This window comes from Phoxinus phoxinus (genome assembly GCF_949152265.1).
Source record: "Phoxinus phoxinus genome assembly, chromosome: 12".
NCBI lineage: Eukaryota > Metazoa > Chordata > Actinopteri > Cypriniformes > Leuciscidae > Phoxinus > Phoxinus phoxinus.
The window spans coordinates 19817176-19838221 of NC_136887.1; the positions used below are offsets into that span (position 1 = coordinate 19817176).

General features: G+C 37.7%; 1 protein-coding gene across 3 annotated transcripts in view; it reads right to left on the minus strand.

Moving 5' to 3' along the window:
- Positions 1 to 21046, minus strand: part of dlg3 (discs, large homolog 3) — a 96652-nt gene that overhangs the window by 1573 nt on the left and 74033 nt on the right. For 2 of the 3 annotated variants that reach the window (XM_079630331.1, XM_079630330.1), the window contains 12 exons: positions 20513 to 20669; positions 19282 to 19384; positions 12496 to 12610; positions 8463 to 8639; positions 8286 to 8361; positions 6160 to 6259; positions 4453 to 4494; positions 4202 to 4252; positions 2608 to 2709; positions 2326 to 2498; positions 2081 to 2190; positions 26 to 117 (listed from right to left, as the gene is read on the minus strand). In XM_079630331.1, coding sequence (XP_079486457.1) covers positions 26 to 117; positions 2081 to 2190; positions 2326 to 2498; positions 2608 to 2709; positions 4202 to 4252; positions 4453 to 4494; positions 6160 to 6259; positions 8286 to 8361; positions 8463 to 8639; positions 12496 to 12610; positions 19282 to 19384; positions 20513 to 20669 — 1298 coding nt within the window. Of the gene's footprint in view, positions 1 to 25; positions 118 to 2080; positions 2191 to 2325; positions 2499 to 2607; positions 2710 to 4201; positions 4253 to 4452; positions 4495 to 6159; positions 6260 to 8285; positions 8362 to 8462; positions 8640 to 12495; positions 12611 to 17924; positions 18498 to 19281; positions 19385 to 20512; positions 20670 to 21046 lie in introns of those variants that run through there. The other variant, XM_079630332.1, reaches the window with a different exon arrangement.

Genomic DNA, 21046 nt, shown 5'->3' on the forward strand with positions numbered 1-21046 from the left:
GGAGAAAAAAAAAAAAAAAAATTACCTGTGAAAAACTCTCCAAATTCTTGTTCAAGCTTCACTGCCTTATCAAAGACTTTATTGGCTTGCTCATATGTCTGCCTCTTATTCATTTCCCTGTTGAACACAAAGATGGGCATTTCTTATTTCACAATACATAAGCACATACTGCAGTATAGATCTCTTTAACATTATAAATAGTGATGCACTGAAATGAAAATTCTGGGCCAAAACAGAAAATTCAGGATGAACTTGGCCGAAAACCAAAACCGCCTAGTTTTTTAATTATTTTAAAATATATTTTTTTGTATGTTAATATTAACATATATAACTATTAATATTAGACTTTTTAATTCAGAAAATGAAAGTATATTTAATAATCAATTAACCAAATTTATTTCACATTCAAAACTTGAATAAAACAAACTCGCAAATGTAACAAACATTTCTCCTGATTCTGAGATCTACTGGTGGCGAAAGCCAACTGTGTTGTCACCTCTCGACGGCTGCATCTCGGCCAAAAAGCTGCGCTTGAACACCAAAAGGCCTACCAAACCGCAAACAAACCAGCGCTTGCTTTCCTTTTTGAATATCAATCACGCTGATCACTTTCTTAATTCCAGTAGACTCATGTTATTATAAAAATATTCGTGCATTCGAATGCTCAGGTAAGATTTCTATGCTCGCTTTCGCTTTTATTCTCGTTCACTAAGCTGAACAGCCAATCAAGAGTTCTTCTCTTTAACCGATAGCCTGACACAATTTCAACATGCTCGGCCCAAAAAACCCAGGCAGCTTCTGACTAGAGCAGGGATGTTCAACTTCGGTCCTGGAGGGCCACTGTCCTACAGAGTTTAGCTTCAACCCTGACAAAAACTCTTTTCTAGTAATCCTGAAAACATTGATTAGCTTGTTCAGGTGTGTTTAATTAGGGTTGGAGCTAAACTCTGCAGGACAGTGGCCCTCCAGGACTGAAGTTGCCCATCCCTGGACTAGAGCCACACCGAAAAAACTAAGCCGACTGACGTGTTTAAAAACGGCCTGACATTGCCCGACTTGTGTGGTGTGTAAACAGTGGCTGTAATTATTTGCTTTCAAGACAGGTTTATTCAAATGTGCATTAAATAATGAACACATCACTAACAGGTTAAGTAAACATATGATGAATATGTAATACAGTGCATATATTTAACAAAATGCTGCTCTCTGGATTTATTTTTTCATGCTAACTAACGAGATATGGACATTGAGGCTACATTCACTCGACAACTATGTACTAAAAGCGGAAAAATTATTATTTTGCGTTCGTCTATCGCATAACACCGTTTTAATAACTAACAACGGAAAAGTGTGTGTAGGCTAAACGGCCCCTGAATGGCTTTCTTGAGGTAAAATGTAACATTACGGAACATATTGTGTGCTTTATTTGTAAACACATTGAGATTACATGATACATTTCAGTAAGTCAATCTAAATCTGCATCTTTCTACATACCTTCTGATGTTTATTTAGTGCTGTAACTAGTAGTAAAGAAAGAGCAAGAGATGATCGGTTTATGTGTGCTTGAGAATGCCGCTTAAACTACAGCGAGTAGTTTCGTTACGCCGTGTTAAAGAGTGCCAAAACAATTTTTTGTGTGTGTTAAAACCTTGAAATTTGAAACTTTTGTTTCATATTTAAACTAAGTACAAAGCTTGCAATTATTGGATGGCAGGCGCTATAAATGTTTAGTGAAGTTTTGTTCATGCATCAAAAGAAAATAGCATCAACTAAAAGATCGATCTTGAGTTTTAAGAATCAATATCAGTATTGATTAAAATTGTCAACCCAACACGAGTCCACACAGCTAACACGTTAAACTGTTGTAGTTTATCCACATTGTATGCATGAAACAGACGCTGAACAGACAAAATGCGGCATCAAAAAATTTCTAATGAAATGCCACTGATTCGGTCAATTATTAAGGCCCTTCAAAACCATTTTGGCTTAAAACTAAAATTTTGGTGCATCCCTAATTATAAATATATTATAACTTTTGATCCATTTAATGTCATTTCTGAATACAAAATGTTACACTTACATTAGGGCCTCCACAGATTTTGGCTTGATGAAAATGGCGATTGGATAGAGCTGTGCTTGCTGCAGTCGCTTTATGGCGTTCCCAGACACATCCAGGATACAGTGTTTCCCCTACAAGAGGATTAAAGAAACCCTTTCATCCTGTGTCACACTTTCACTGCACACAATGATTGCCACAGGGAAAATATTTAAGGATTAAACAGGAGTTCAGATCTTCTGGCATGTTTACACTAGGGAGTCACTGACCCTTTCAGCCACTGCCCGGACAGACAGGATGCTTGTTCCGTACAGATTCTCATTGAACTGGCCGGCCTCTATAAATTTGTTGTCCTGAATGTCCTTCTCCATTTGCTCCCTTGAAGCCACAAAGTGGTAGTCCTGCCCGTCCATCTCATTCTCTCGCCGAGGACGAGTTGTATCTGAGGAATCGTGCATATGTTTTACTTTACTTTTACAAGTATTGCCAAAACATTTAATGATAAAGATGTTTTGCATGTAGCCGCTGTGGCCTTTTCTTATTACACTCACGTGGAACACAGGATCCAAACTTGTGAGGAAACTCCGAGATCAAGTCATCGTTTACTCTGTCCTTCATTGGACCAAGGATAATCACAGGCCTTGTGTAATGGACTGAAAGGAAAGCCAAATCAATGTTGGTCAAAAAATCTTGGCTTTATGGAGGACATGTCATAGAAAAGCAGGATTTTCCCTTCTCTTTTTAAAAACAAGTGTTCTATGCACTATGTACATAAAGCTCCCTTCCTCAGGCCCCCCAGACCCTTTATGAAAACTAAACTACAAAGTAAACATGAGTCATTCAGAAATCGATCACATTAACAATGACGTACACATTTCCATATCACCTATTGTTTATTAAAAACCTTGGCCCACCACCCTAATGAAAGATAGTTTAAACTATGGCACATATACTTCTTGTTACTGCCATAACAAATACAGTAAGGGCCAGATTCACCAACAGCTTGCACCAGCGCAAACCCTGTTTTGGCGTTAAAAAACTACTGTCAGGATTTACTAAAGACACGCAGTGAAAAATGTGCGTTAAAAAAAGTGTGGACAGTTCTTTTTGCGGCTGACCTTATTGCATATGTATTTGTAGGAGTTTCCCTTTCAGACAAAACTTATGGCAGTAGAGTATTAAAATTTAATAGGTTTGTGCTAGTCAGTGTTGTTTTTGGCAGCCCTTTTAGTTTTAGTCTTAGTCTTTTTGACGAAAATGCTTTTTAGTTTTAGTCACATTTTAGTCACTTATAAACTTGATAGTTTTAGTCAAGTTTTAGTCGACGAAAACACAAAAAGGTTTTAGTCAATTTTAGTTTAAAAAAAGAAAAAAAGAAAAAAAAAAGTAGTCTTCAACAAATTAATTTAGGTTAAAAAGTATTGGAAATGGGCTTAGGTTTGACAGGTTGCAGCAAGTGTTGCAATTCATAAAACAACAGTTAACCTTAAAACCTTTGCATAATAAACTAGACTTTCTGAATAATTCGATTGGTTGGGTCCTTACATGCGCTTCGTGAGGCACACACGCACACTAGCACACACACGCATGGTCTCTTGCTCCCTTTCTCTGCTGTGCGCGCGCTACACATGCGCACTCTTGCTCGCTCGATCTAGATTCCGGGAGATTTTAACTAATTTGCGGGCAATTCTGAAATTATCGTACATTATGGGATTTTTTTCATTATTGATCGTACATTGTACAGATGTCAAAATGATCGTATTTATAGGCAGAAATGACATGCATTGTGAACGTCAGACTTAATCATTTTCGTTCCATCTCGTCTCGTCAACGAAAACTAGAAAACGTCTCGTCATGTTTTAGTCACCTTGGAGCCATTTTTAGCTAGTCATCGTAACGTTATCGTCATTAAAAAAAAGGTGCGTCAACGAAATAATTGCGTTATCGTCATCGTTGACGAAAACAACATTGGTGCTAGTCAATTTATTAGTTATTTTGTGCTATTATTTACCGCCTCAAAAAAAGCATGTCTTAAACCAGAATTAAGGGTCAGAGAGAGTTTGGGAAATAACTAATTTAGAACCATTTCAAATATTATAAATTAACTTAAAAAAAGAGTGCAGAATGTAGTTTATGAATACTTACTCTCCTGTCGAATCACTGGCTCATACGATAGAATTGTGTCTTCCTGACCCTCTGCATAATGAGAAATGACAAAATGATCCATATGAAACACTAAGGTATCTATGAATTAGTTTTTTTTTGTCCAAGCATTAAATGGTTAACAGCATGACACTGATCAAATAGAATGCTGCACCTTGGCAGACTATATTGGGAGAGATTTAATGCAGGAAGTAATGAAAAGCATAAGCTAATGAATGTTTAGAGCCACTTACTAGAGCTGCTTTCACTGTCACTGGTGTTGGATGTCAAGCACTCTGTGTATATAAGATGAGGGAGGTTTAGAAATGGCACAATGCACACTTTCACCCATATGTAAGATTAATACTATATCAAACACAGCTCGGGATGAAACTATCCACCCTCCCGTATCATCATGCCAAGAATAGAAAAGGCTGAGTGAAGAGAGGAAAACAAACAGAGAACTTTTGGGCACTTAAATGGCTGCCGTTTCCTTAGAAGGGAAATGGTAGGATGAGGCAGCAATAGGAAATTAAGTATTTCCTTTTCCTACGACCGCAGTGATCTTAGATTCTGTGCTGAGCATTTCCTATGACCTTGCCAGTGTTCGGTTCATCAGACAGTGATACTGCTCCTCATGCTAAAGTAAACAAGCCAGTATTGGGTTCCTTACAGGAATCAAATAACAAACATCCCTTAGATACAGAGACAACATGATAGTGCTAGGATCCTTAAAACATTAAACATGGACTCATCCTGCCCAGTATGAGCTGGTTCTGAAGACACTATGGGTCCTGAAGAGGTCTGCCATTGATTCACTCTCTCTTTAGTGTATCATATGGTAAACAGATCTTTGAATTAAGAATATTTGTGTGTGAATGATTTATGCGTTTATGCGTCAACTCAACATGAAATCAAAATGTATCTTACTTGAATTTACTTCACTATTGCACATTCCTTATTGTGTGTGATTTTTCAATAAGTTATCTTAAATAAAAATGTCTTTGTAATCTTTCAAAATGTAATTTCAAAAGTTTATTTTTACACTGATATCACTTAAGCCATACAGATCGTTAGATTATGTTAACCAATAGATAATACCTATTAAAGCATTTATTTATTAATCATCAAACTCACATTAAGTCTGGCCCTATTACACACACTTTTCACCTTCTAATCAATACTCAATTGATACAATCAAGCCCTACATTTTTAGTTGCTAAACATCCTGTTTCACTTGGAAATGCGTCACTAAAATGAGTGGCGAATGGCAATTAACACTGACTTTCAAAAAGTGGCTGATGAATCTTAAGGCAGAGAGGAGATTGAGTGAGAAAGAGAGAGGGAGGAACAGAAAGAAAGAATAAAGTGTGTGTGGTGTGTGGCACAGCCGGTTCAGTTAGCTTAGGGAACAGCTGCTTGACAAAAGGAACCACACACTTACTCAAACTCTTTGATCCATAAAAGTCATCGCTTAACCCTGGGAAGTCCTGAGCGTCCCGACAGGTGAAAGCAAGAACAAAGAGAGAGAGCAGAAAGGAAGAAGAAAGAGGTTAGTGAGAGGCTAGTAGAAGAGAGATGTTGCACTCTCGAGGGATGAAGGAATACTAACATCACCTTGCTGTGCGCTGAAAAATCTGGGTTGTCCGATTGTAATTTAAGTACAGGGGATTTCCATGCAGAGTAATCGGTAACAACATGTTAAGTCCAAATGCTGAAGGGAGCAGTTCTAAACAGCTCTGACAAAGATTGATGTTTGAGCACAGCATTTGAGTGTTAGTGCAGCCTCACACCTGTGAGAAGTGCTGAGGTCCCCCTCAGAGCAAGACAAAGGCCAGAGAGGCCCCGATTGGCTCTGTTTTCTCACAGAGCCAATCAGAAGCCATCTCCAGGGTGAGTGACAGTGACAGGATGAAGCATGAAGGACAGCATCAGAGCCCTTGTCACACGCTCATACTCACGTTCGGTCTCCACCAACTCCTGCACTATATTCTCCTTGCTCTTGTAAAACGGGAACTTGCGTGATAGGTTGAAGCTTTTTTTGCGTTTCACTTTGACTGGCTGCGTGGAGAAGAGCCGATGGTGGGGAATGGGGATGAGGAATGAAACAAACACAAAAAACAAAATGGGTTTCAATGTAATTCACAACACACATGCAAAAATAAAACCAAAGACGACGTGTGATTGCACAAACAATGTAAGCGGGGATAATGAATGTAAACGTATCTTGGATGCAAAGCTACATTCAGAAAAAAAAGTTACATTTAACTGAATATGAAAGGGAATACACAATTGAACAATAAAAGAGATGTGAAATATCTTCAAATTGCAGCTAGAGATGCACCGGTCGAATGGCCATAAACTGGGCAGTTTTTAGTTCTATTTTGGCCGATCTCTATTCTGGACTTGCACACAAACTGCAATGTAATAATTTCCGAAAATGTCATTCGTGTGGAAATATTAAGTAGTATACAAAAAGGATGTAAACACAGGCCAGAGACGGAACACGCTGAAGACGGATGCAAAGAAGAGAACACAGACACACCAACAGAGCAAATACTGGACCAAGCACAGCAAGCTCACTGTTCACAATACTCAAAATATAGGAAGAAAAATATAAATATAGAATTGGGGGTGGGGGTTTATGAATGTATCTCTGAAGGGAACTGATTGTCTTCAGAAAAGTTTCGATGGCATTTTCTTTTCCTCTACCTCTGTATAAAGTAGCGTTTATAAGTGCAGCACTGCTTTGTGTTCAGCGGTACACAAAAAAACAACTGCTGTTCCATAAGTCAGAGAGTGAATTTGCATTTTCGTTCAGTCCATCTACTGTTTTTTTTTTTGGTAGGTGTCTTATGTAGCGTAATTTCACAAATCTGAAGTCAGAACATTCTGTTTTTGCTTTAAATCTGCTTTAAAAACTGCTCATGCTACATGTGTGTAGCCTCTTTGTTTGGATTGTAATTAAAATGCAGTGGTTGCCTCTAATTTTAAATGGTTACAGATATACAAATACATTTGCTTAAAGAAAAAAAAAGGAATTGGCCATGAAAAATCATGATCGGTGCATCACTAATTGCAGCATAAAATCATGGGTGTTAATGATTAATTTTTTTACAAATGTAAAAGTGAAGTGTGTAATTTTAAAATACTTTTGTAAAAACACGTTTTTGCCTCAGTTTAATGAGCAGTCAACTAAACTACCATTCAAAAATTTGGGGTCAGAATTTTAATGTTTTATGTTTTGAATATGCAGATTTGGTGCTCCGGAAACATTTTGTATTATTATCAATGTTGAAAACATTCAAGATTCTTGATGGATAGAAAGGTTTTTAAAAAAAACATTTATTTGAAATATAAATATTTTGTAAATGTCTTTATCGTCTTTAATTATCTCACTGACCCCAAACGTTTGACCAGTAGTGTATAAGTACACAATTTGTTGCTGCAACATTGTGCACGTTCAAAACATTGCTGTTTGTTTGAGCATCCCGACCCAGTACATTACACACTTCACCCTCAAAAGTTCAGTTCACCCAAAAATTAAAATTTGGTCATTTACTCACCCGTATGTCGTTCATTCTGCCAAACATCTCCTTTTGTGTTCCATGAAAGAAAGAAAATCATACAGGTTTGGACAACATGAAGGTAAATAAATGACAATTGTCATTTTTGGGTGAACTATCCCTTTAGGTTACAAAGAAAAGAGTGGGAATCTAAACATAAAAGCGTTTCTCATTCTCGGGTCTGGAGGGTCCCCAACAGCCAATTCAGGTCATGGAGTACTCTACTAATGAGCAGAGCAATAGAATCAGGTGTGTGGTGAGGGAAACACCAGAAATGTAAAGTGTTGGGGGGCCTCCAGGACCAGGATTGAGGAGCATTGATCTAACCAATCACATCTGATTATAATGGCACAGTACATGTTTGTAGTTGTATGCTTTTGTTTGTGTGTCACTGAGAAATTAGATGCTAAGTAACAGGAGCCTCCAGGATGCTGTGAGAAGCCACCAATTCCCACACTCAGGGGAAGTGGGGCAGCTCCCATGACTCCTTCACAGGAGGAGGAGGACAACGGCTCACTCACCCTGTTGGACTCAATCATGCCCGTCCTTGCATGGAACTTGACTGTTTTTAATCGTGCACGTTCTTTCTTTTCCACCCTGTGGATCACAAAATAAAAATGTGTGATTGGCAGTGAACACGGTCCATTACTACAGGGGAAATGTTGTAATTGTATCTTGGCTTGTTGGCAGTACTGTACCTTTTCTTGCTTGGTATGACCCCAATTTGCTCACTCTCCCCATGGGGTGTGACCAGCCGTGCCTGCCACCACTCATCATCAGAGGCATTGATGACATGCAGGATGTCCCCATAGGAAAAACTCAGGCCCTGGCTAGGGAGGCAACTGTCCCTGGTCCTGTCGTAGTCAAAAAGAGCCCTGGGAAAATCAAACGAAACAAGTCGTAAATCAACCGTGTGCTAGAGGAGTGGATGTTCAGACTTCATTGTCAAACATCTGTTGTGTTTGAGTAAAGGGTGGGTGTGGGTACACATACATCACTGGAGATCTACAACCTTTTTTGTTGTTTAAATTTGTTTAGCAGATGCTTCCTTATTGAAAGCAACTTACAGTACACTTCTTACCAAAGACATAGCAACCATTTGAGAAATAATTTGCAACATTTTTTTTATTTTTAACATTTATAGTACATTTCAATAAATGTTGTTTCGGGTCGGTACAAGGTTGCATTTAGGCTATGTGTTAAGAAATAGTTATAATGGTAATATTTTGACGTTTTAATAACAATTAAATTACTGTCATCTATTCTAAATTTATTCCTGTGATGCAAAGCTGAATTTTCAGCATCATTACTCCAGTCTTCAATGCCAAATGATCCATTAGAAATCATTCTAATATGCTGATTTGCTGCTCAAGAAATATTTCTTATTATTATCAATGTTGTACAACTGTATTTATTTTAAATAAAAATATTTTGTAACATTTAAGTGTTTTTACGGTCTCTAGATCAACCTGTGGTTAAGCATGCAAGGCCACAATAGTGATAGAGGATCCCAGTATCATCATGAGAGGGAAACCAGATGGCAGATGACGTTGATTAGAGAAACACAGTCAGGCATTGTGTTTAAAGCTGAATGTCTTTACCTGGTCAGACAGGTAAATCCAAATGAAAGGAGAAAAACTAGTGGAGCAGGCCTTCCTGTTTCTCAACATACCTCTCTCCTAGGAAGTACTAATTATAAGCCCACTCACTAAGACACGCACACATAGTTTTCTGCACAGCTAAATAGAGGACAACATCAGGGCTCTGTTTTAAGATAAGTGCTGACTGACATGCCTGTAACATTTTGACACACATTTATCTCACTACTGCATTCACAGGAATGTGAAAATGCCTTGAGATCTCACACCTACCATTAACACGTGTGGTCAGCTGACTCATGAACCCAGAGCAGCTGAATGCTTCATTAAGCACAGCTCACTTTAGGTGCAAGCTACCATCAGAAGCAGGCCACACATTCATTAGGCAGATTATATATTTAATACGCACATAACTAGACTGCTACCATTTCTTTTGAAAATGTGCCGATTATACATGTTGAATCGGCCAAAAATAAACCTGACAGCGTCCAACTAGAGCCAACGGTGTGGACCTTAGTGTGTCCCTGGCTTTACCCATGTCTGAATGCAAACAATAAACAGCTATGCAACAAATTTGGAGGAAACCTATACATTTAAAATAAATAAAATTTAATAAATAATTTGTGACATCAATAACCATGCATTTTTGTGCATTCAAGTGTTTCTGATAAAGTTAAACAAAAAAGTACAAATTAATTTTCACCTCGCGCACACTGATTTAATTGAAATACAATCACATTCGGTCGGCCAGTCGCATACGATGTAGTCGCTCAAGTTTGTTGGATTTAAACATTACAAAGTAAATGTTTTTTAACACATGAACATATTTCAAAGCTCAAATCAGATCTGAAGATTATGCATACACATATGGTCGGGACCTCACACAGCCCCTGTGCAACTCTCCATTGGATATGGATGACTTCCACTTGTCGTGTACAGTGGAAAGGCGGCTATAGAAGGCCACCTCAGAATGTTTTCTTTTCATCAATTACTGAGTGCTTACTGTGGTCTGTTCCGGCTCATTATCCTGCTGAAGGACTCATGAACTGTAACTGAAGTAACTTCTAATACAGGCAGGGCTAAATGTTCTTCTCCACAATGACTTAATAGATCTATGATTTTATGGTGCCATTAAAAGATTCCAGGTACCTAGTGCCAGAGGCAGCATAACAGACATCAAAACAAGAGTCTTCTGGCATTTTCTACCACGAAGGCGAGTAGAAGGTTCTACCACTGTTCATTCAGACAGTGACAGGTGGTTGGACTCTAAACTGTTGGACCTTGAGCTAGATGTTCCATTTAGATCTGTTTTGTAGATTATCTTGGTTCAATCTCTACCCATTGCACCAGCTTTCATTGTTCTTAACTTAATTTTCCTCTCCCTGCCATGTCCAGGGACACTGGTTACAGTTCCATGGACTCTAAACTTCTTTATAATATAGTGTGCCTCAAAACAGCAGAGCAAGCACTAATTTTCATTTAAAATGAATGAGTACGGAATACGTACAGTAAGGATGGATAGACAGGTAAAACTATTCAGGGTAGAATTATCAATACAAATATTTCAGACAGTTACCAATAATTAGAGATGTACGATATATCAGTCACCATATTGGAATCGGCTGATGTATGTTCATTTCTAATGTTATTGTTATCGACCTGATAAGAATATTTGGCCGATTTCTTAAAGTCGATAAATAATGGATTATTCCTTAAGCTGAAATACTTCAGATGTGTGCTGTCCGCCATGATTGTTTTAAATTGCTTGAAAAATTATTGAAATCCCTTTAAAAAGGAAAATACAGTTAAGTGCAACATGTGCAGAGGAAGTCTGTAATATAGGCTACATCAAATTATAATAACACTACTGTAAAAGAATGTTGTGAACTCTTTGCACGCCCTTGTTTTAGCGCTAGGGAAGAGTGCATCCACGATGGAGTTACAACTTCATGACTAGCACAGTCAAGATCGCTTGTGCATTCGCAGCCTTTTTGTTTGTGCAATTGTAAGTTGTAATATTATGTTTATTTTGTGTATATACATCTGAGCTATCTCATATAGGATGCATTTGGTTAAGTATTAACACGGTAGTAAAGCGCATCTGTGATCATCTTTAGCTTCAGTGGATGCAGCTCAAATGGCAACACACGACATTAATAACTATGATTGGGGCTGATTATTAGATTATTGATAATTTTAGATGTTCTTTTTCTAAAACATTGATGCATTATTAATAAATTAATAAATTATTAATTTCTTGTAAGCCTATCATTTTCATCAATATGGTTTAATTATAATAATTTTACTATTGTTTGTGCTTAGGCTATTACATTTAATTTTTTGATAAAGGCAGGATATAAAAAAAATACAAACGTTTCGGCACTGACGAAGGCAAATATCCGAAACGTTTATATATTTTTTTATCTCCTGCTTGATACTAATAAAAACATTTTTAGAGTGCAGACCTTTTTTGCCTTATCATACTGATATATAGGCTTAAGCACCTAATTAGCTGTGAGAGCGCGGTGAGTGCTTTGATTGGGATAAAGAAAGTTGGCCATAGGAGTGTAAATTAATTTGATAACTTACACTGGTTCAAACTAGGCTATAGTACTGTATATATTTGATTTATATTGAAGTGCTTGGGACATGGCTTTTAATGATGAGACTCTTGATTTTTTTAATCAGGCTCTCAAAAATTATATTAATTTAGATTTATCAGCCAATACATCGGTTTTCAAGTATAAAGAATAATCGGTCAACGTATCGGACCAAATTTTCCGATTGGCGCATGATGCATCCCTAACAATAATATTATAAGATATTGTACTACAAAAAAGATCTCACACTGCTTAAAGTCTCACTGCAAAAAAAAAATGCATGTGATGATGACAAATGTATAATGTATAAATAAACACTTTTTAGAAATAAATGGTGCATGCATTATTGGAATTAAATGCAAGACAGCTGATACTCAAGTTCAAACATGTCCTAATTATTTGAACTAGAATTTTACTATTTACACCAAACATTTCTAATCGAATTGGGTGTTTGATCGAAATGAAGGTTCCTAAAAAAAATATATCAAATATCAGTACAACTGAATGAAGGAATCGGAGGATGTAGAAGATACCTGACGTAGAGGGAGCGTTTCTCACTGGTGCGGAGGGAGCCGGAGCCAGAGCTCATGCTGCTGTTCATCATTTGCTCCCTCAAGTCGTGGATCTTGGACTCAAAACGACTGTATTCTGGAAAGAGACAAGGCACACAATCCATCAGCATCACCTATATTTACAGTGATATTCCGGGCTTTGCTCCAGGTTTTATGAGTGGAAGTGCTTGTAGAGCAGGGCAGAGAAGGAAAGCTCAGCAGCTTATTGAGAACTGATTAATGACCCGGAGAACAGATGGATATTAATCATGTATCTGCATGAGCTATACGCTAATATCTCCTGCCAGATAATTAATTATGCATATTAATTAAGTAGAACATGCACTATTCAGTATAACGGAATGAAAACCTCCAACAAACGTCGGACCGTAATCATTTTTCATAGTGAACAAGGCTTTCGTTTCTGAAGCAGCACTGAAGCATGATGGCTGATTGTACGGAGGCCTTTTAATTAAACGTGCACTAGGGGTGTAACGGTACGTGTATTCGTACCGAACCGTTTCGGTACAGGGCTTTCGGTTCGGTGCACGTGTGTACCGAATGACCAAATGCAATATTTTGTGTGCGGAACATAGGTACATTTTCGTGTTTCCACACGAACATATTAAGTGGCAGAAGTCTCCGCGTTCAGCGCAAATCCCGCCCTGCAGCTGATTCTAAAGTTTTACCAGTGTTTTACCTTACCCGTCGTCACTGTAACCTAAACCAATGAAATAGACTGCAGGGCGAAAAAAAGCTTTTCCGCTCTGCGTGCGCCGCCGCACTCTCCGTTCCGTGTGTGTGTGTGTGTGTGTGTGTCGGCCCGCTGCGCTCTCTGCTCAATGTTCGAGTCCGTGTTTGCGCTGCGCGTTCTGCTCTGTCGTTAACGGCCCAAACACTCCAATCATGTACCGATCACGCACTGGAAAAGCAAAGTCCGCTCAAATAAGGTGAAATTTCTCAGTAGTACACTTCTATTTGCTGAGCTGGTATAGTTAAATATATTTGAGGAATTGCAATTTATAACAGCAAATTGTGCAATTAATTAGTTCATTTTTTTATCGATTCCCAGCCTTCATTTTTAAATATGAGCAGGCCTACAAGCTAGGATTGGTAATGCTGCACTGTAATCATAGTTATTTATTTATATTTTTCATTATATTTTATTATGTGATATTGGTTTGAGACTGAGAGTATTTTATTTAGTGGAGAACTTTGCAGCAGTATTTTGTTTCTTATTCTTTTTTTATTTTATATATATGTTATTATATTTTATTAAAAAGTGTTTAAAAAAGTGTAAACAAACTGTTAAAAAAAAGTTTATAGTAATAAACAACCTGCAGTTTAATGTTTGCATTTCTTTCCCTTATTGTACCGAAAATAAACCGAACCGTGACTTTAAAACCGAGGTACGTACCGAACCGTGATTTTTGCGTACCGTTACACCCCTAACGTGCACACCTCAGCTGCAGTGTGGTCGGGCAACTCACAAGCTTAGCAACTAAATCACACGGACACGTAAACAGCGAAATGCATGGGCAAACAAGGATAACATAGCCGAGGAAAGACTATTGTTTTCTAAAGCACTGGGATTTACCTTGGAAGTCTAATATAGATCATCCATACAGACTTTATGATTTTCAACTTGCTCCGTAACCGTGTATACGAGGATCAAAAGTCGACCTTCCAAAAAAACAGAACCTGAGGCAGGAATTTCAATTTCATGAGAACATGAGAACTTGAAAACTCATAATGGCAGTAACTCTAAATCTATATCAAGTCTAAAGCTCAATATAAAGCCGAAACTTGGACTTCAATGTCAGCAGAAACCGCGCCTGCAGGGAGCTCTTCTGTAAACGCCCTGTCTGTCACAAATGGGTTAACAACCTGCTGGAATGACAAGGCAAGGTAAAGTAACTTGACACCACCTTCCTGTAACCAGGGGAACACCTCAATGGAGAGGTGGGAGGAAACAGCTAGAAAAACTTGTTGAAAAAACAATTATATAAAAAAAAAAGAGAAGCTAAAAGTACCACATCAGAAAGAACCTTGAGATAAAGTCTGCAATATAAAGGTTAGTATGCCAATTACAAACATCAGAAGACATCCTAACAGAATAAAGCAAAGAGTAATTCACCCCACTGGTCAGACTCTCTACGGGTAATACAATACACAGATATGACTAACGACAGACAGCTGGGTCCTCTCAGCCTGTCAGACACACAGTTCCCAACATACAAAGGCTAATGCTAAAGCGCAAGGTCTTTGTTAAATGTGACCCGTCAACTTAAGACATGGGGAGAATCTGGGGCAGCTCTGCCTCACTTCCCTTCATTATGTGCAGGGCTTTTATTTTTGGGGAGTGGGGATTGGCTGCAGCCTGCCTCTTTGTCAATGCAGTTATATAATATTGCAGCCATGTGCTTTCAACGTGAAAGCATGCATAGGGGCTAGGTTATGGTTAGCACAGCGCTCTCAACAGGCATGCAGGTTAGTGCCATCAACAGAATTGATTTACTCTCTCTTTTGATTTAATGAGCCATGTCATGTTTCCTTGCAGAAAATAATCTTTATTATTATAATAATTTACAATATAAAAAAAATGCATAGGGCCTATTCATTTTGTAATTTGTATAAGATTAGCCTACATTTAAGAGTGTTATCAAATTACTATTTTTTTTATATTAACTTCAAAGGCAGGGTAGGCGATTTGTTCCAGATTTTTTTTTTTTTTAATGCTGGTTGAAAGTCTCTGCACATCCTGATAGCACTCACTAAGTTAAGTGGTCTAAATGTGTTTACACGTACCGGTATATATATATATATATATATATATATATATATATATCATCTCTGGAAGGCGTAGGACCATTAAATGTTCATCCAATCATTGCATTTGGTCCGATGTCCTATGATGTCCTGCCTGTCAGTCAAAGTATGCATTTTCATACCTCCGCACACCCGCTCGCGCAGACATCACACGTCACCAGCGCGTTACATGCTTTGCAGAGTTATACAGACGTCGGTTACAGAGCACCGCAAACAAACAGCAACCGCCTTTTACAGTTCCCCCTGAACCAAATCAACGAGCTTATGCTGGGTTCACACACGCCATAACTACCATAATATGGAAGAAATGGAAACCTGTGATGTTACTCGGAGCGTTTGTGACTCGAATTTATGTTTATGCAATGGCAACAATGGTAATGGCAACACTAATAATGCAAAAATGAATCTGCAGCAGTCAAGAGATACAGTTCAGTGCTCTTTAAGCTGTTTATGTTCATTATTATTGTAATGGTATGTGCTTTGAGACATGAGGTAGTTTAACGCCGTCTCTCATGACACTTTTGTTTGCTCTGGCTGTGCGCATTCATGTGTTTTGGAGGAGGCATGGCTATGTTTGTAGAGCTATCTGAAGGGTGTGTGGGATCTTAAACTTTCAAAACATCTACTATCGGTCGATATACCACCAATACTCATAATACTCATTAATAAAAATCTAATATCAGCCAGTAGTCAATATGGCACAGATATACTGTACATTCCTAAAAAACTGAATAATACAACTATGGATTTATATTAAACCTTGTCCAAAAAAAGAAGTAAACAGTCTCCTGAAACATTTATTTTATCAGGCCAAAAACAAAAAAACTAGTGGGTTAATTAACTCAACAATATGAATCTTATATGAGATTGATCAGATATTTATGCAACATAAACATATTACAACCTATATCTGGTCAAAAAGATGCAAATTCACTAAGTTACGTGCTTGTCAGAATGTGTAACTCGTGTTGTGCTCCACATTCAACCACATGAGCATCTACACGAAAAAATTGTAGAAATCTGCAATTTCACTGTAAGATCATGTTTTGACATTGACAAAAAATGTCAAAAAAAGACAAAAAATTAAACATTGTTCACAATAAGACCAATAATTCACATTTGGAATATATAGATATTCCTTTTAATACGGACGTTAAAAATATATAACATGCCATTTAATTGTAAATGTGGAATGCACAAACAAATCAATGAATGTGTTGTGAACATTTCTGCATGCTGGACACAAACACTTCACAGTTCAAGTTCAATCACTGCCCTCTAAGTTAATGTATGACATGAGGAGTTAACATTTTAACAGAACTAGACTGTCTCTTTCTTACACACACACACACTCTCTCTCTCTCTCTAGTAAGAAGTCATAATGTCTCTCATAGTGCTGGTTCCCACTTAATCCAATGAGCTATTCTGGCAAAAATTAATGTGTCACTTCTATTTCTATGTAGACGTAAGGGCCCTTGGGAGGGAGAGGCAGTCCATTTATACTTCAGGAGTGTCTGACTAAGGAGGAATATGGAGGAGAGCATGCCGAAACAGATAACTTACACTGCAACATTCCTGTCATTGCTCACATAGACACCAAAGAATGAACTATGCATTGACATACTACATTTTACAATGTTAGTGCACAACAAATCTTGTCAATGACAATAATTGATTTCCTATCCTCTGTGCCAGTCAAATGTGTCCACGACTTCCGTTTAGTCTTCCCAGCTAACACCATCTTTGACTTTGAGTCATGATATTCTTGGTCTAGGGAAAGTATTTGACATTTGTCAAATCATTAGCAGAAGCAGTAAGTAAACACATTTAACGTTAATATTAATTAAAATGAACTATTTCACAAAGTTATCCTGTTGTAGTTTCCACTGAACGACAAAATGACAGTAATGTTTACGATTTTTCTAAGGCAAACTGACTTCCTTTAAGAGCCCTTCCCAGCACCTGTCCGTAGCTCTGAAGGAAGCACCATATAATAAAGCATTAAGTTAAACAAACAAGACTGCGAAGCGTCAGGCCTCAAAGTGCAAAATATCCCGGATCATTTTTTGACAGAACTGAAGTTCAGTTCAAAGGTGAACTACCCTACCCTTAATACAAAATGAAAATACCAGTTTGCTTATGGTAATGTCACTAAATATCATGCTGCTGTGTTTTGTCGTGTTTACAGCTTCAATATAAAAACATTTCTCACGAAATCCTCGAGCAAACAGTTTACCTGTGTCGCGCAGCAACACAAACAGTCACTGACAAAACACACAAGGCTAGAAACAATATTCATGACGTCAGCCCAACGGCTGGTCAAATTAAGTTGTTTAAGTTAAATGGTTTTCATGATTATTCTTTAAACGTAACGTTAATACACAAGGGTTGAACATGCAACTCGAGCTAACAGAAATCCATCGTGGACACCGACGCTTTCCATTTCAGCACAGCATACTAAAAGATATAAAGCAGTTATATAGATTATTTAACGTAGATTTATATCCCATTGATAGTTTTCGCCTACTTTACACAGCTCTTTCCAGTAAATGCTTTATGAATACGAGTTGAGGTGATCTTACCCGGCGGCGGCGGCTAAAGCGCTGTGTTCAGCTCAAACTCTCGTTGTCCAACTCACTCGAACAAACATTTTAGGTAAGAAAAAAAAAAACAAGTCAAACGATAAAGAATGCTTCACGGTAGCGCAAGTAGGAAAAAACCGTTTTCTTTAGTTTCAAATCGACACGAAATGTAAATAAATAGTAACGTTAAAGAGTTTAGTGAAAATGTTTCGGTCTGTCCTGCGCTTTGCTCCTCCCATTCCAATAGCGGCACCTTCTTCTTTAAAACTCAGTCTCATTCGCGCTCGAGACGCGGGGTTTCAATCCGACCCGCTCACGCGACCAGCGCGCGCTTATTCCATATCTCCCGTCAGACAGACTTTCATAGTGATCCAGCAGGTGAAAGCTAACCCTGCGCCAAAAATACGCTTTCAAACAGTAAAGTCAAGCGCTTCCTCCACTCCCTGGTTTTTAGTCCATTTAGTTCTTTCCCCCCTTTTTTCCTCTCAGGTTGATCCCTCCCACTTCTGGAACAGTTTCATCCCAGTGCTTTCATTCACGAGTGAACTTTTGTTTGGGAGCCAGACTCATTTATGCGAATCGGTTCTTTTGAACAGTTCGCTTAAACGAATCGGATTCAGTGATTCGTTCCGCTAATAAGTTTATTGTAATTTCCTAAATCACAGTTCAGTTTGTTGCAGCCATGATTTATCTAATAAAAATACTAGTACCTAAATATTATTTGCTGCAATTAATTGTTGACATTGGCATTGTGAACCGGTTCAAGTGATTATTTAAACTCCAACTAAAAAAAAAACCGTTCCAGTGAATTCTGTAAAACTACAGATTCAATCGGACTGCTTCTCCATGCATAGTTTTGAATAGCCTACAGCTCTATTATTATTGAACGCTTCACTTAGTATATTAAGTCAAAAAAAAAGAATGTCTGCCCACCTTAATTCAACAAAAGCTACAACTATCAGTCAGTCACTGAATGTCCTCATTTGCAAATAGGGATTATTTCTAAAACTAGGTGAGGCTTCACCTTTCTTAAATGAATATACAGTAGTACTGTATGCCACTGTGATGGAGTGATTACAGAAACAGGAAAGACACAACAGGCACAACACATGGGTGTGCGAATAAAGCAAGAGCAGGGGTCTTAAAGCAATAATCACACATAATGGGGATCTTTTCTTAGAAACACCGTTTTTATCTATTTTAATTTATTTATGTATTGCTCTTAAATAAATAAGACCCTACAAATAGCTAACTTGCATGAATAAGCTCAAATCTATTCTCATTGTTAATCTCATTCATTGTCCTAGAAGCACAATTTATTTTGCAGTGACAAACATCATGAAAAGAGCCACTCTACCTTCTGGTCTGTACTGGGCAATGATGGTCACCGTCTGTCCAGCCCTCTTCAGTGCAGCAGCAGCCTGCTCATGGGTAGCATTGCGCAGGTTTACACCATTCACCTGGGACAATACCATGGTAACAGATTAAAGCAACAACCCCCACACGCCACACACTCACGCAAATCACATGATGCAATATTAGCTCTAAGACTTCATGCTAATTTAGAGAGGAGACTATATTAGAAATCATGAAAAGTTCCATTCCGTTTAATATACACTACCGAATTTAATTCAGTAAGGATTCATTTATTTACAGTCTATGGCAAGGATGCATTATATTGATCGCAAAGTGACAGTAAAGACATTTATAATGTTACAAATTATTTCTATTTCAAATAAATGCAGTTCTTTTAAACTTTTTATTCATCAAAGAATCCTGAAAAATAAGTTTTTTGGTATTCACAAAAATATAAAAATATTTTATGAACAAATCACCATATTGGAATGATTTCTGAAGGATCATGTGACACTGAAATCTAGAGTAATGATGCTGAACATTCAGCTTTGACATAACAGGAATAAAATATATTTTAAAATATGTGACCCTGGATCACAAAACCAGTCATAAGTCGCACGGAAATATTTGTGGCAATAGCCAACAATACATTGTATGGGTCAAAATTATCAATTTTTCTTTTATGCCAAAAATCATTAGGATATTAAGTAAAGATCATATTCCATGTGGATATTTTGTACATTTCCTACTGTAAATATATAGGCTAACACATTTATTTTTGTGAGTGAATGCAGCACAATCATGAACATAAATGCACAACTCTATAGGTGATTTTCTCAATGTTTAGATTTTTTTGCAGATTTTGAAGTTTTGAAGCTGCTCAAATCTCAGCTAAATATGGTCCTATCATAACAAACCATACATCAATGGAAAGCTTATTTATTCAGCTGTCAGATTATGTATAAATCTCAATTCTAAAAATGTTGTGGTCCAGGGTCACATATATTCAAATACAAAACAGTTATTTTAAATTGTAATATGTCAAAATATTATGGGTTTTTTGTTTTTTTTTACTGTATTTATAAATGCCGCCTATGTGAGCATAAGACTTCTTTCAAAAACAAAAAAAGTATTCAATATTACTGACCCCAAACTTTTGAATGGTAGTAGTATATATTTTAATGCTGTTAATCCTTGCTATTTTTACTTGAGTGTCAAAGACAGTTACTGACCGACAGGATGCGGTCTCCTCTCCTCAGCTCCCCGCTCAGGTCGGCTGGCCCTCCTGCCAAGATGAAAGATACGAAGATGCCCTCTCCGTCCTCCCCGCCCACAATGTTGAATCCCAAACCTGTGGAACCCTTGTGCAGTAGGATCTTCCGCGGCTCCCTGCCAAGCAGAACCACAGTGTCAAGGATCAGTATGGACTCAGATCACCACAGCAGCAGGAAGGGGACGAAGACAGACATATATGTGCCAAAAAAATAAAAAATAAAAATAAAAAATATATATAGTGGAAACACCACATTAAGACATTTAAGAGTGGGATGGGCTTCATTCATCCCAGACTGCATCAAGAAAAAAAAGAGAATTCATAGGGTTAAGGAACAGTAATAATGTTAATTATTATTTTGCATTTCGTTTTCATCCTGTCATTTACAGAGAGGAAATCGAGAAGAACAGATCCATGAGAAAACACAACAATCTAGTCACGACTAGAGGAGACTGGCAAACTTTCATCCACAACAAAGCTAAACAACAAGTGT